We start from the raw sequence: 13,502 nt of genomic DNA, 5'->3' as shown, positions 1-13,502 counted from the left end.
AAGAACTCTCGAAGCTCCCAGTGATTTGAACTGCAAGATAAACACAACCCGGAATTTTATTCAGAAGAAACCCATCAGGATCATCTGGTCCAAGCTCCCAGCCAGTGTGGCAGTCAGGACCCAGGTCACCTCCTACTCATTTCCTTGGGAAGCAGCTATGCCGTCTGTCCCCCATCCCCTTTTAGAGATCAGTTTTGTAATGATGACTGGGCTTCTCTGGACACAAAACTTTGTGTCCTGAGCATTCTCACTGCAGTGTTTAGGCCCATGTTGGAGCAGCTGGAACATCTATTTTATTTCAAAATAAGAGCCGAACAAAGCTTTTATTTTTGTAAGCACTGGGGCTCCTGGCCAGAGTTTAAAAATTGCTTCCGTTGCTCACATGACCAACTGGAAATTTCAACTGTGGGTTAAACTTGGTTACATGAGACTGCTACCTAGTGCTATTGCTGAATCCTTCAGCGGTTCTCTTCTGCTTCCTTGCCCTTCCTCCAAAGGAGGAGTTATTTGAACTGCTACATTGCCCTCCCCCTGCCCCTAGTTCTTTTAAACGCAAACTCTAGAAAGAGGTGATGGGATCCAGGAGGAAGGAAGAACAGAGGCTTTGAGATCAGAGAGTTCTGCTACATCCTAGCAAATTATTTAATCTCTTTGAGCATCAATTTCTTATCTGTAAAATGGAAACAGTACCTACTTTGCATGGTTGCTCTGGGGACTGGAGATAATATAAGTGCTTAGTACAATACTGGGAACATAGTAATGGTAGCTATTATTATGAAAAGTGGAATTTCTGTATATTTAGTCTAGCATCCATATTAATGCCTTTAAGACAGAAAATTAACTTTTAGATACTAATATACAGTAGTTACTCTGAAAACTCAATACTGGTGAGTGAAGTGATATAGAAGAGATAGAAACATATTTATATTTATGAAATTTATTCAAGGTTATCATGTACCTAGTTTTCAAAGAGTCAGTTTTTCAAAACTTACGAAAATCGGCAGTCCCACACTCTCCCTTTCTTCCTCTTCAGAGGCAAGCACTTTCACCTGTGCTCATTCTTTAGGCATTTACCTCAGTTCTCTAAATAACATGCTTGGATTGGTACTTCTTGATTTTTCAGTTTCAGGCATAATCTACTGACTCCCAACCATAAAAGGTGAAGATTTAGCTTTCTTCTTCCCCACTGCATGTTCCAGAAGTATGCTTCCTCTCTTCCTCCTCTATCCAAATTGGTTATAGTTTTGTTTAAATCAATATTCAGTGTTTACAATATTGTAATATGCACAGGTATACATTATTTTATTGTGCATCTCTCTTTGTGTATCCTGCATCTTTTACAAATTGAGGATTTGTGGCATTTTTGCATCGAGCAAGTCTATTGGCACCATTTTTTCAATAGCCTTTGCTCACTTCATGTCTCTGTGTCACATTTTGGTAACTTTTGCAACATTTCAAGCTTTTTCATTATTATTATGTTGGTTATGGTGATCTTTGATGTTACTATTGTGATTGTTTTGGGGTGCCATGAACCACACCCATATGACGGTGAACTTAATTGATAATTCAGTTCTGACCGCTCCACCAACTGTGTGTTGGTGTTCTGACCGTGTGTTCTGACCGCTCCACCAACTGGACGTTCCTCCATTTCTCTCTCACGTTAGGTCTCCCTATTCCTGAGACACAATAATACTGAAATTAGGCCAATTAATGTCCCTACAATGGCCTGTAAGTGTTTAAGTGAAAGGAAGTGTCACATGTCTTTCATTTAAAATTGGAAACTAGAAATGATTAAGCTTAGTGAGGAAGGCATTGTGAAAGCAAAGATAAGCCAAATGTTAGGCCTTATGTTGTGAAGGCAAAGGTTCAGATGATTGTTAGCATTATTTAGCAACAAAGTATTTCTAAATTAAGGTATGTCCGTTAGGTTTTTTTAGACATAACAGTATCACACACTAAATAGGCTACCTTATAGTATAAACATGACTTTTATATGCACTGGGAAACCAGAAATTCGTGTGATTTGCTTTACTGTAATACTTGCTTTATTGCAGTGGTCAGGAACAGAACCTGCAACATATCTCCGAGGTGTGCCTGTAAATACCATTTACAGCAGCTGAGCCATGTAGAAAATTAAGATTACTTTTCCTATCCTGCATAGCTTTTGATCTTCTCTGAAGATAATTGCCTTTTTTAAAAAGTTTGTTTGCTTGCTTGGTTTTCTATTGCTTAACACTAATCCAACCCTCAAATCTTTATCAAATCTTCTATGAATAAATTTCTATGCATCAAGTATTCTGTATCTTCCTGAGAAAGGCTTTTCAGACCCTTCCAACCTGCCCCAGTCTGGGGCTTGACACCACACACAGCTGTTGTCCTGGCTTCTCACATCACCACCATGCTGGGGATTCCCTTTACTTCTGTCCTAGGTTGGATCTCCTGCTTCCTGCATCAAAGGCATTTCTCTTTCTCCATTTATTCAGTTCTGGGAGAGTAAATCTCCAGTAACTTCCTGAGAAATGGGTACACTGAAGAGAATTTTTTGAGAACTTATAAAACTGAAAATATCTTCATTCTAACTTGATCTATTCAAATGTGATCAAATTTAGACTGAATATAAAATTTTAGGTTAAAAATAATTTTCATTTATAATTTTGAAGGCTTTGTCCCATTATGTCTGGCTTTCTTGTTTTGTTGAGAAGTTTAAATTTGTTCTGCTTCCTGGCTTCCAAAATGGTCTCCTCTTGTCATCCTTTCAGCTTTATGCCTTAAAAAATAAATTATTTTGGTGGTTTTGAGAGGGAGCAAAATTGAATGTGTATCCAGTTTGCCATTTTTAACTGGAGGTCTAAAATATTTCTTTGTTCTTCTTCTTTTTTTTTTTTTTTACTCTTTTGAGACAGGGTCTCTCTGTCACCTAGGCTGGAGTGCAGTGGCACGATCACAGCTTACTGCAGCCTTGACCTCTTGTGCTCAGGTGATCCTCCCACCTCAGCCTCCTAAGTAGCTAGGACTACAGGTGCGTGCCACTATGCCTGGCTAATTTTTATATTATTATTATTTATTTTTTTGTACAGATAGGGTTTTGCCATGTTGCCCAGGCTGGTCTAACACTCCTGGGCTCAAGGGATTCACCTGCCTCGGCCTCCCAGAATGCTGGGATTACAGGCATGAGCCACTGCGCCTGGCCTCTTTCTTATTCTTTATCTTCCCTTTTTCTTTTCTTTGTTTTTACTCCAAGAGGGTTATTTCTTACTGTCTCTTTCACTGGTTCTCTGGCAACCTAGCTGGCCTATGGTTGAGCTTGTTGCTTTTATCAAGCTACTCATTTCCTCTTAATTGCTTACCGTCAAAATCTCCATTGTTTTTGGCAGTACTCTTAACCTTGAACTTCCCCACACTCTGTTCCAAACAAGTCAGTTTACTTGAGGACAGCTTCAGAGCTCTCTGTTCTTAAGGCATGCGTCTGCTCTGGGCAACATATCTGAGCCACTGCTCTGGACCTGGGGTTGGTGACAGTGGCTTGCTTCTTCTAGAGTGACCCATCTACTTTTTGAGCATGGTGCTGAGTGGCGTAGTAGCCTCTGGTCTTTTCAACTTCAGCTTGACTCTCCTGGCATGGAAACTCCACACTATGAAGTAGCTGGAGAAAAGGTGACCAGGAATCCAGTATTCCCAGCCCACTGAACCTTTGCCTTATGGTTGAGTGGAGGAAGGGAGTCCCTGACCTCTTGGCCTCATTAGCCTCAAATGTTGTTTCTGCTTCACAGCGGTAGGGAGATGAGAAACGCTGGCAGCCTTCTCCTCCTAGGGGAGATACCATAGCCCTTGACTGGGAGCTGGAGTGACTGTGATCCCAGTGTTCTTGGCCATATCCTCCCACAGTGGAGTTTCCCTTCTGCTGAACATGGGGGAAGGGAAGGAGTGGGCCATGGCTAAGTACCAGAGACCCTCACTTTTCTTACAGGAATTTAGTAAATTTTCTGAATAAATATGTCTTTATTTGATGTATATCCTTAGGACAATTTTCCTAATGGTTTTTAAAACTTTAAATGGGTTTTTCTAAAAAATATTTCTACCAGGTTCCCCTCCCTGCCCACCACTGGGGAGTGGGTGAGAAGCTTCTCAGGGTGCTGTTTTAGAGCTGGATCTCTGCCCATTTTTTTTTTAAATTCAATATTAAACACTTCATTTCTTAGATTGGTTTTAGGTTCACAGGAAAATTGAGAGGAAGGTACAGAGATATCTCATGTAATTCCTACACATACCCACAGCCGTCTAGTTTTTTTTTCCTGTGTTATCTTCCAGATTTATAGTATTGCATTTTACATTTAGGTCTGTGATCCATTTTCAGTTAATTTTTGTGAAGGCAATAAGGTCTGCATCTGGATTTGTTTGTTTGTTTTTGCAGTATGTGGATGTCCAGTTGTTCCAGCACCATTTGTTGAAAGGACTATCTTTGTTTCATTGTATTGCCTTTGCTCCTTTGTTAAAGATGAGTTGACTATATTTATGTGGATCTTTTTCTTGTCTCTCTATTCTGTTCATTGATCTGTTGTTTTGCCAATAACATACTGTATTGATTATTGTACCTCTATAGTAAGTCCGTTTTTAGAATTTTCTTTTTTTTTATTTTTGTAGAAACAGGGTCTTGCTATGTTGCCCAGGCTGGTTTTAAGTTCCTGGCTTCAAGTGAACATCCCACCTTGGCCTCCCAAAGTGCTGGGATTACAGGCATGAGCCACCACACTCAGTCTATAGTAAGTCTTAAAGGCATGTAGTGTCAGTCTTCTGACTTTGTTCTTCTTCAATACTGTGTTGGCTATTCTGGGTCTTTTGCCTCTCCATATGAACTTTAGAAACAGTTTGTTGATATCTACAAAATAACTGGCTGGGATTTTAATTGGGATCTATAGATCAAGTTGGAAAGAACTGACATCTTGACAATATTGAGTTTTCCTGTCTATGAACACAGACTGTCTTTCCATTTATTTAGTTATTCTTTAGTAGTTTTTTTTTCATCAGAGTTTTATAGTTTTCCTCATATAGCTCTTGACACATACTTCAGTATTTCGTTTTTATTTTTTGGTGCTAATGTCAATGGTAATGTGTTTTTAATTTCAAACTCCAATTGTTCATTGCTGGCATATAAGGAGGCAATTGACTTTTGTATATTAACCTAGTGTCTTGCAGTCTTGCTATTATCACTTATTACTCCCAGTTTTTGTTGTTGTTATTGATTTCCTTGCATTTTCTACAAAGACAGTCATGATATCTGTGAACAAATACAGTTGACCCTTGAGCTACACAGGAATTAGAGGCACCAACCCCCTCATACAGAAGAAAACTGATGTATAACTTTTGCAACCCCAAAACTTAATAGCCTATTGTTGATCAGAAGCCTTACTGAAAACAAACAGCTGATAACACATATTTTGTATATGTATTATGTACTGTATTACAATAAAGTAACTAAAGAAACTATTAAGAAAATCACAAGGAAGGGCAAATATATGTAAAGAACTGTACCTCCCATGTACTTGATGTATTTATTGATACCATTAAGTTTACATTATCTGTTTATGAAATAAATTGTCTGAAATAGTGGGCAAATGCAGCTGCAGATCTCAATCTGTGGTGCATATCAAGCAATTCAACTTTTTCTTTTACTGTCATGACACATTACAGTATTAGACATATCACTGAGGCAGAAAACTAACAAAGATATTCTGGAACTAAACTTGACACTTGACCAAATGGACCTAACAGACATCTACAGAACACCCCACCCAACAACAACAGAATATACATTCTTCTCATTTGCATATGGCACATACTCTAAGATCAACCGCATGCTTGGCCATAAAGCAATTCTCAGAAGTTAAAGAAAAAATGAAATCATACCAACCACTCTTTCAGAATAAAGCACAATAAAAGTAGAAATCAACACCAAGATTTCTCTAAACCATACAATTACATAGAAATTAAACAATTTGCTCCTGAATTACTTATGGGTAAACAATGAAATTAAGGCAGAAATCAAGAAATTCTTTGAAACTAATGAAAACAAATATACAACATATGAGAATGTCTGGGACACAGCTAAAGCAGGATTGAGGGTAAAGTTTGTAGCACTAAATGCCAACATCCAAAAGAAAGATCTCACATTTACAATCTAACACCACACCTAGAGGAACTAGAAAAACAGGAGTGAACCGACCCCAAAGCTAGAAGAAGAAAATAAATAAGCACAATCAGAGCTGAACTGAATGAAACTGAGACACAAAAAACCATACGAAAGATCAACAAAACCAAAAGTTGGTTTTTTGAAAGAATAAATAGAATTGATAGACCACTAGCTAGACTAATGAAGAAACAGAGAAGATCCAAATAAACACAATCAGAAATAACAAAGGGGACATTACCACTGACCCCACAAAAGTATAAGAAACCCTCAGAGACAATTATGAATGACTGTATGCATACAAACTAGAAAACCTAGAAGAAATGGATAAATTCCTGGAAACATACCACCTCCCAAGATTGAACCAGGAAGAAATTGAAATCCTGAACATACTATAACAAGTTCTGAAATTGAATCAGTAATAAAAACCTACCAACCAGAAAAGGCCCTGGACCATACAGATTCATGGCTGAATTCTACCAGACATACAAAGAAAAACAGGTAGCAAACCTACTGAAACTATCCCAAAAAATCAAGGAGTGGGGACTCCTCTCTGACTCAGTCTATAAGGTCAGCATCAGCCTGATACCAAAACCTGGCAGAGGCACAATGAAAAGAAGAAAACTTCAGGTCAATATCCTTGATGAACATAGAGGAAAAAATCCTCAACAAAATACTAGCAAACCGAATCCGGCAGCACATCGAAAAGCTAATCCACCATGTTCCAGGTGGATGGAAGGTTGGTTCAACATATGCAAATCAATAAATGTGATTCATCACATAAACAGAACTATAAACAATCTTTTCTGCATCTATTGATCATCTTAATAGATGCAGAAAAGGTTTTTGATAAAATTCAGCATCCCTTCATGTTAAAAACTCTCAACAAACTAGGGATCAAGGCAACATACCTCAAAATAATGAGCCACCTATGATAAACCTACAGCCAACAGCATACTGAATGGGCAAAAGCTGGAAGCATTCACTTTGAAAATGGGCACAAAACAAGGATGTCCACTTGCACCACTGCTACTCAACATAGTATTGGGAGTCCTAGCCAGAGCAACTAGGCAAGAGAAAGAAATAAAAGGCGTCCAAATAAAAAGAGATGAAGTCAAACTATCTCTCTGCAGTTTATATGACTCTATACCTAGAAAACCCCATAGTCTCTGCCCAAAGGCTCCTAGATCTGATAAGCAACTTCAGCAAAGTTTCAGGATACAAAATCAATGTACAAAAATCAATAGCATTCTTATACACCAATAATGTCCAAGCTGAGAACCAAATCAGGAATGCAATCCCATTCATAATAACCACAAGTAGATAAAAATACCTACGAATACAACTAACCAGGGACGTGAAAGATGTCTACAATGAGAATTACAAAGCACTGCTGAAAAAAATAAGAAATGACACAAATAAATGGAGAAACATTCCATGCTCATGGATAGGAAGAATCGATATTGTTAAAGTGGACTTACTGCCCAAAACAATGTACAGATTCAATGCTATTCTTTATCAAACTACAATATTTTTTTACAGAATTAGAAAAAAAAACTATTCTAAAATTCATGTGGATCCAAAAAGGAGCCTGAATTGCCAAAGCAATCCTAAGCAAAAAGAACAAAGCTGGAAGCATCACACTGCTTGACTTCAAACTATACTACAAGGCTATGTAACCAAAACAACATGGTACTGGTACAAAAACAGACTAATGAAAGAGGTTAAAGAACCCATATATAATGTTGTACCCTACAGCCATCTGATCTTTGACAAAGTCAACAATAACAAGCAATGGGGAAAGAGCACCCTATTCAATAAATGGTGCTGGAATAACTGGCTAGTCATATGCAGAAAATTGAAATTGGACCCCTTCCTTTCACCATATACAAAAATCAACTCAAGATGGATTAAAGACTTAAATGTACAACCTAAAACTATAAAAACCATAGAAGAAAACCTGGAAAATACCATTTTGGACATAGGCCCTGGCAAATATTTCATGTTAAAGACTACAAAAGCAATTGCAACAAAAACAAAAATTACAAGTGGGACCTAATTAAACTAAAGAGCTTCTGCACAGCAGAAGAAACTTTGAGCACAGTAAACAGCCTATAGAAGGGGAGAAAATATTTGTAAACTATGCATCTAAGAAAGGTCAAATATTGAGAATCTATAAAAAACTTAAATCAACAAGCAAAAAACAACCTCATTAAAAAAAAAAAGGGCAAAGGACACGAATAGACACTTCTCAAGAGAAGACATACACATGGCCAACAAGCATATGAAAAAATTCTCAACATCACTAATGATTAGATAAATGCAAATCAAAATCACAATGAGATACCATCTCACAACAGTCAGAATGGCTATTGTTAAAGTAAAAAAAAAAACTAGTGAGGTTGCAGAGGAAAGGGAATGCTTACACACTGTTGGCAGGAATGTACATTAGTTCAGTCACTTTGGAAAGTGGTTTGGGGATTTATCAAAGAACTTAAAACACAACTATCATTTGACCCAGCAATCCCATTATGCAGTATATATCCAAAGGAATATAAATTGTTCTACCATAAAGACACATGCATGTGTATGTTCACTGTAGCACTATTCACAGTAGCAAAGACATAGAATTAACCTAGATGACCATCAATGGTGGACTGAATAAAGAAAATGTGGTACACATATACCATAGAATACTATGCGGCCATATAAAAGAATGAAATAGTGTCCTTTACAGCAACATGGGTGAACCTGGAGGTCATTATCCTAAGCAAATTAATGCAGGAACAGAAAACCAAATGCCACAAGTTCTCACTTATAAGTGGGAACTAAACATTAGGTACACATGGACACAATGAAGGGAACAATAGACACTAGGGCCTACTTGAGGGTGAAGGGTGGGAGGTGGGTGAGGATCGAAAAACTACCTATTGTGTATTATGCTTATTACATGAATGATGAAATAATCTGTACACCAAATGCCCACAACATGCAATTTACCCATGTAACAAACCTTTATTATTTTGTCTTCCACTTGTTTTCTACCTCCTTCTATTTTAATTGAATATTTTGTATGATTTGATTTTTTTCCTATTTTAGTATATCAATTCTACCTCTTTTTTACCCTTGAATTTACAGGATACATTTACAATGAATCCAATCCTTTCTCAAATAACCCTATACCACTTGCTTCTTTGGTAGTACAAGTATTTTGTAACAGGGTATTCCAAATTCCTCCCTCCGATTCCTTACAACATTGCTGCTATTCATTTCACTTATCAATAAGCTATAATTTCTGAATACACTGTTTGTTTTGAACAAACTATTATTATCTGTTAGGTAATTAAGAAAAATAAAAGATTTTATTTTACCTTCATTTATTCCTTTTCTATTGCTTTTCCTTTGTTTACGTAGGCCAGAATTTCTGACCTGTATAATTTTCATCCTTTCTAAAGAATTTCTTTTAACATTAAAAAAAAGAGCAGCTCTAGAGATGACAAATTCCCACAATTTTTGTTTGTCTGAAAAAGTCCATTTCTCTTTCACTTTTGGAGGACAATTTCACTGGATACAGAACTGTAGTCAGCGGTTGTTATGGTCTGATGTTGCATCCCCCAAATTTCATATGTTGCAATCCTAACCCCTAGTGTGATCGTATTAGAAGACAGGACCTTTGGGTGGTAATTAGGTCATGAGGGTGAAGCCCTCATGAATGAGATTAGTGATCATAAGAAGAGACATGGGATGATCTCTCCCTACCATGCGAGGATACAACAAGAAGGCCACCTGCAAACCAAGATGATTGCCCTCACTGGACACTGGATCTGTTGACATCTTGATCTTGGACTTCCCAGCCTCAGAACTGAGATAAATTTCTATTGTTTCATTAAGCAGCCTAGTTTATGGTATTTTGTTGCAGCAGCCTGAGCTGAGACAGTGGTTCTTTAAACCCTTTAAATGTTTCACTCCACTCTCTTCTTTCTTGCATGGTTTCTGAAGAGATGTCTGATGTAATTCTTATCCCTGCTTATCTATACATAAGGTGTTTTTTTCAAGATTTTTTCTTGGTCTTTGATTTTTTTGGTATTTATCCTTCCTGGTATTCTGTGAGCTTTCTGGATCTGTGGTTTGGTGTCATTCATTTTGAGAAATTCTCCGTCATTACTGCTTCAATATTTCTTGTGTTCCTTTTTTTCCTTTACTTCCAGTAGTCCCATTACACGTTACATACCTTTTAAAATTGTCCTGCAGTTTTTGGATATTCTAAATTTTTCATTCTTTTTTGCTCTGCATTTAAGTTTTGCTAGTTTCTATTGACATTGTTTTAAGCATACTGACTCTTTCCTCAGTTGTGTCTTACCTGTTGGGTAGTCCATCATCATTCATTCTGTTACAGTGTTTTTGATTTCTAGCATTTTTTTTTGTTTCTTAGTTCCCATCTCTCTGCTTATATTACCCATCTGTTCTTGCATTGTCCAATTTTCCCATTAGAACTGTCAGCATATTAATCGTAGTTGTTTTAAATTTCTATGGAAATATATGGAAGGTTTGTCAGAGAAGGCAGCAGTTGAGTTGAATCTTAAAGAAGTAGGGGCTGCCAGGTGGAGGGGATGCTGGGCTGAGAGAATAAATAGCTTTTATGAGAGAGTGGCATGCTCAGAAAACTGAAAGTATTGTAGCATAGTGAGGAAGTGGACTGCCAATCCTCTTACTTTGGGTAAAGCATCTTATATTTGTATCAAATACAAGGAGTGCAATTATGGACCAAGGTAAAATTGTTTAGGTAATATCTGTGCATCCCTAAATCTTCCAGGAAACTGGTTTATCACCTTTTTTGGTCATCCACAAAGACAATAAATTCCAGAGTTTACAATTTCAAACTCTTAGGCAGTCGAAGATTCAAATGACATTTCACTGAATTAAAAATATTTTCCCAGAGTTTAGGCTTTTGTCCTGATCTATGTGGAGAAGGGCCAATTGAATTTTGAGAACTCTTACTCCATCCTGAAGTCAGCTACAATAAATGCTATGATCCGGAACATTAACCTCTGGCTTTCCCAAGCCCGAGCACCTACCTGGCAGAGGTCATCCCAAAAGCAAGTAGACTTCTGCTCTTGCCCAAGATAATCACTAAGGATGAGAATTTTATACCAAAAGTTGGGGTACTCTCTGAGAACCAGGATACTTGCCTTCAAAGCACCATCTAATGTATTTAGAAGATAGCTATTTCCCACCAGATGTTAAAGATTCCTGAGGAAATCTATGGTCATGGTCCTTTAAAACATAATAGTTACTCTTTTAACAGTGCAGTGGGCTCTCCTTGGAAACTCTTTAGCTACTAGAAATACTGTTGAGAGTAGACCACTCAACCCCAGATCTTCATAGTTCCACCCAGCTGTAATTAGGCTGTGGCCTGTATTTTTAATGTACCTCTCCTACCTGACCCTTCTTCTGCTTAGCCTCATCCTGTAATGGATGCCATTGTTGACCTATGACTCAAGGCTGCTTGATTCTGTTTTCTGACTTACTACATGCATCTTGACTCTTCTGCCTGACATACTTGCTCCTCTGTGTGTCCTTCACAAATCCCTCCCAGTGCTCACTGCCTTATGAATGACAAACTGAGGTGCTGGACTTATTCCAGTGTTCACATGAATAAATGGCTGGAGATGTAAACCAATTCGCTGTAAAGGAAACTGTACATCTTTACACCTTTGCTACATTTTGAGAAATAAAATGATTATTTTAAACCACAGTCTATGCATTTCAGTGCCATGTTGTGCCACACTTTTGCTTTGTGCAACTGGCAACTTTTAATATACAGTATTTTTTCTAATCATTGGAAGTGCACAACTTAACACTTTATCTTATTCTGTAATCATTTTATTCAGGTATGTTTTATCTGTACAATTATGTGGTAATCTCCTAGTAGAGAGAAATGGTTCCTAGCACACTAATGATATAACAGAAAATCAGGAAATGATGTTTGTTGACTGATTGATTAAAGTGTCTAGTAGGGAGGTTAAAATCAGTGACATATTATATGTCATTCCTACTTTGAGTTCTTAAGTTTTTTTGGTGTCGAATGTGTAAGTAGTTTTGGAAGAAATCAAAACTTCAGAGATTTTTTTCCATGCTGATAAAAACTAAATATAAATATCTGCTTTAATATTTTTCCATATTTTCTCTGGATTTCTTTTTAAATCTCTGAAAGATGTTCCCACTACAGAAGATGGGATATCTAAAATTTTTAGTTTATGCATATGCATGTGTAGGGGGAGAGATAGGGAAAGGGGAAGGGGAGGGCTTTCCTTTTCTTCTTTTTACTACATAAGCATATGTTATCCTTCATTCACAGTTCTCAGAGCAGTATAAAGCTAGATTAACTCTCCCTTTGGAACTTCAGATATAAGGTGGGTTGTCCATCATTCTTATTGGCCTGCTCATCCTTATTTTTAGTTAGATGGAGGGCTGTATGCTTAGAGCTTTGCTGGTTAGTTTCTTCAGCTTGAAGACTCTTATATTTTAGAACATTTGCATCCATTCCAAAGCTTGAAGAAGCAGTCTCCCACTTGCTGCTGAGAGGTTTTATGTCTTCATTCTTTATGGCCCAGATTTGAGAATGTTTATTCTTCTTGGGGCCTTTGAGAGGTGATAAACTTTCCAATGACCCGTGGGGCTTAGACTGGACCCATTCTGAAGAGTTTGCCATAACATCCCCTTGGATTACAAAAGGGTGATTTCTGGGTGCTGTCCAAGATGTGCTGTATTTCTTTATATTTCTGCAAGTAGCCGGATTTAGTCTAGAAAAGAAATGAAATACGTGAATTTTTGTCCATCATGGACCTACTTTGTAGTCCTAGGTATGTTGTCATAGTATAAATAATATTTTTCCTTTTAGTAAGTTCATAACTTCTTAAAGTTTAAGACTTTTACCATCATTTAGAAGTCTTCATCTCTGATCATGATTTTTTTTTTTTTAGCACTATTCCAATCCTGTATTTCTAAATGCCTAGAGGATATGTTTATTTGGATACCTACTCTGACCTCAGCCTTCCTAATATAATAGCCACTCTGGGCCCCAGCTCCTTACCTATACATCTAGTTAAAGTAGATGGTCACTAAAAAGTAAAGTAGTTGTTTGCTCTAAAAATCTATTCTGTTTATTCTATTAGAATGGATTCAGTATATATGCTATGAGATTTTTTTCTATAACCAGTAAAAAAATCAGCGTGAGTCTAAGAGAGGGAAGTTTTCCTCGAGGGAGCTTTTGTAAACTAATAATTGCAGCCACTTAAAATCTCTGTTTTTTTAGCAT

General features: G+C 37.3%; 2 protein-coding genes across 6 annotated transcripts in view; one reads left to right on the top strand and one right to left on the bottom strand.

Annotated features, from left to right (window-relative positions):
* CYREN (cell cycle regulator of NHEJ) overlaps window positions 1-13,502 on the top strand; it is an 80,742-nt gene that overhangs the window by 21,201 nt on the left and 46,039 nt on the right. The window lies entirely within an intron of this gene.
* Window positions 9,788-13,502, bottom strand: part of AGBL3 (AGBL carboxypeptidase 3) — a 156,605-nt gene continuing 152,890 nt past the window's right edge. For all 5 annotated transcript variants that reach the window (XM_063606103.1, XM_055115389.2, XM_055115391.2 and 2 more), the window contains one exon: window positions 9,788-12,987. In XM_063606103.1, coding sequence (XP_063462173.1) covers window positions 12,567-12,987 — 421 coding nt within the window. In that variant the 3' untranslated portion in view covers window positions 9,788-12,566. The remainder of the gene's footprint in view (window positions 12,988-13,502) is intronic.

This window comes from Pan paniscus, chromosome 6 (assembly GCF_029289425.2).
Source record: "Pan paniscus chromosome 6, NHGRI_mPanPan1-v2.0_pri, whole genome shotgun sequence".
Classification (NCBI taxonomy): domain Eukaryota; kingdom Metazoa; phylum Chordata; class Mammalia; order Primates; family Hominidae; genus Pan; species Pan paniscus.
Note: the sequence above shows the minus strand (reverse complement) of the source record. Positions and strands in the feature narration are given on the sequence as shown.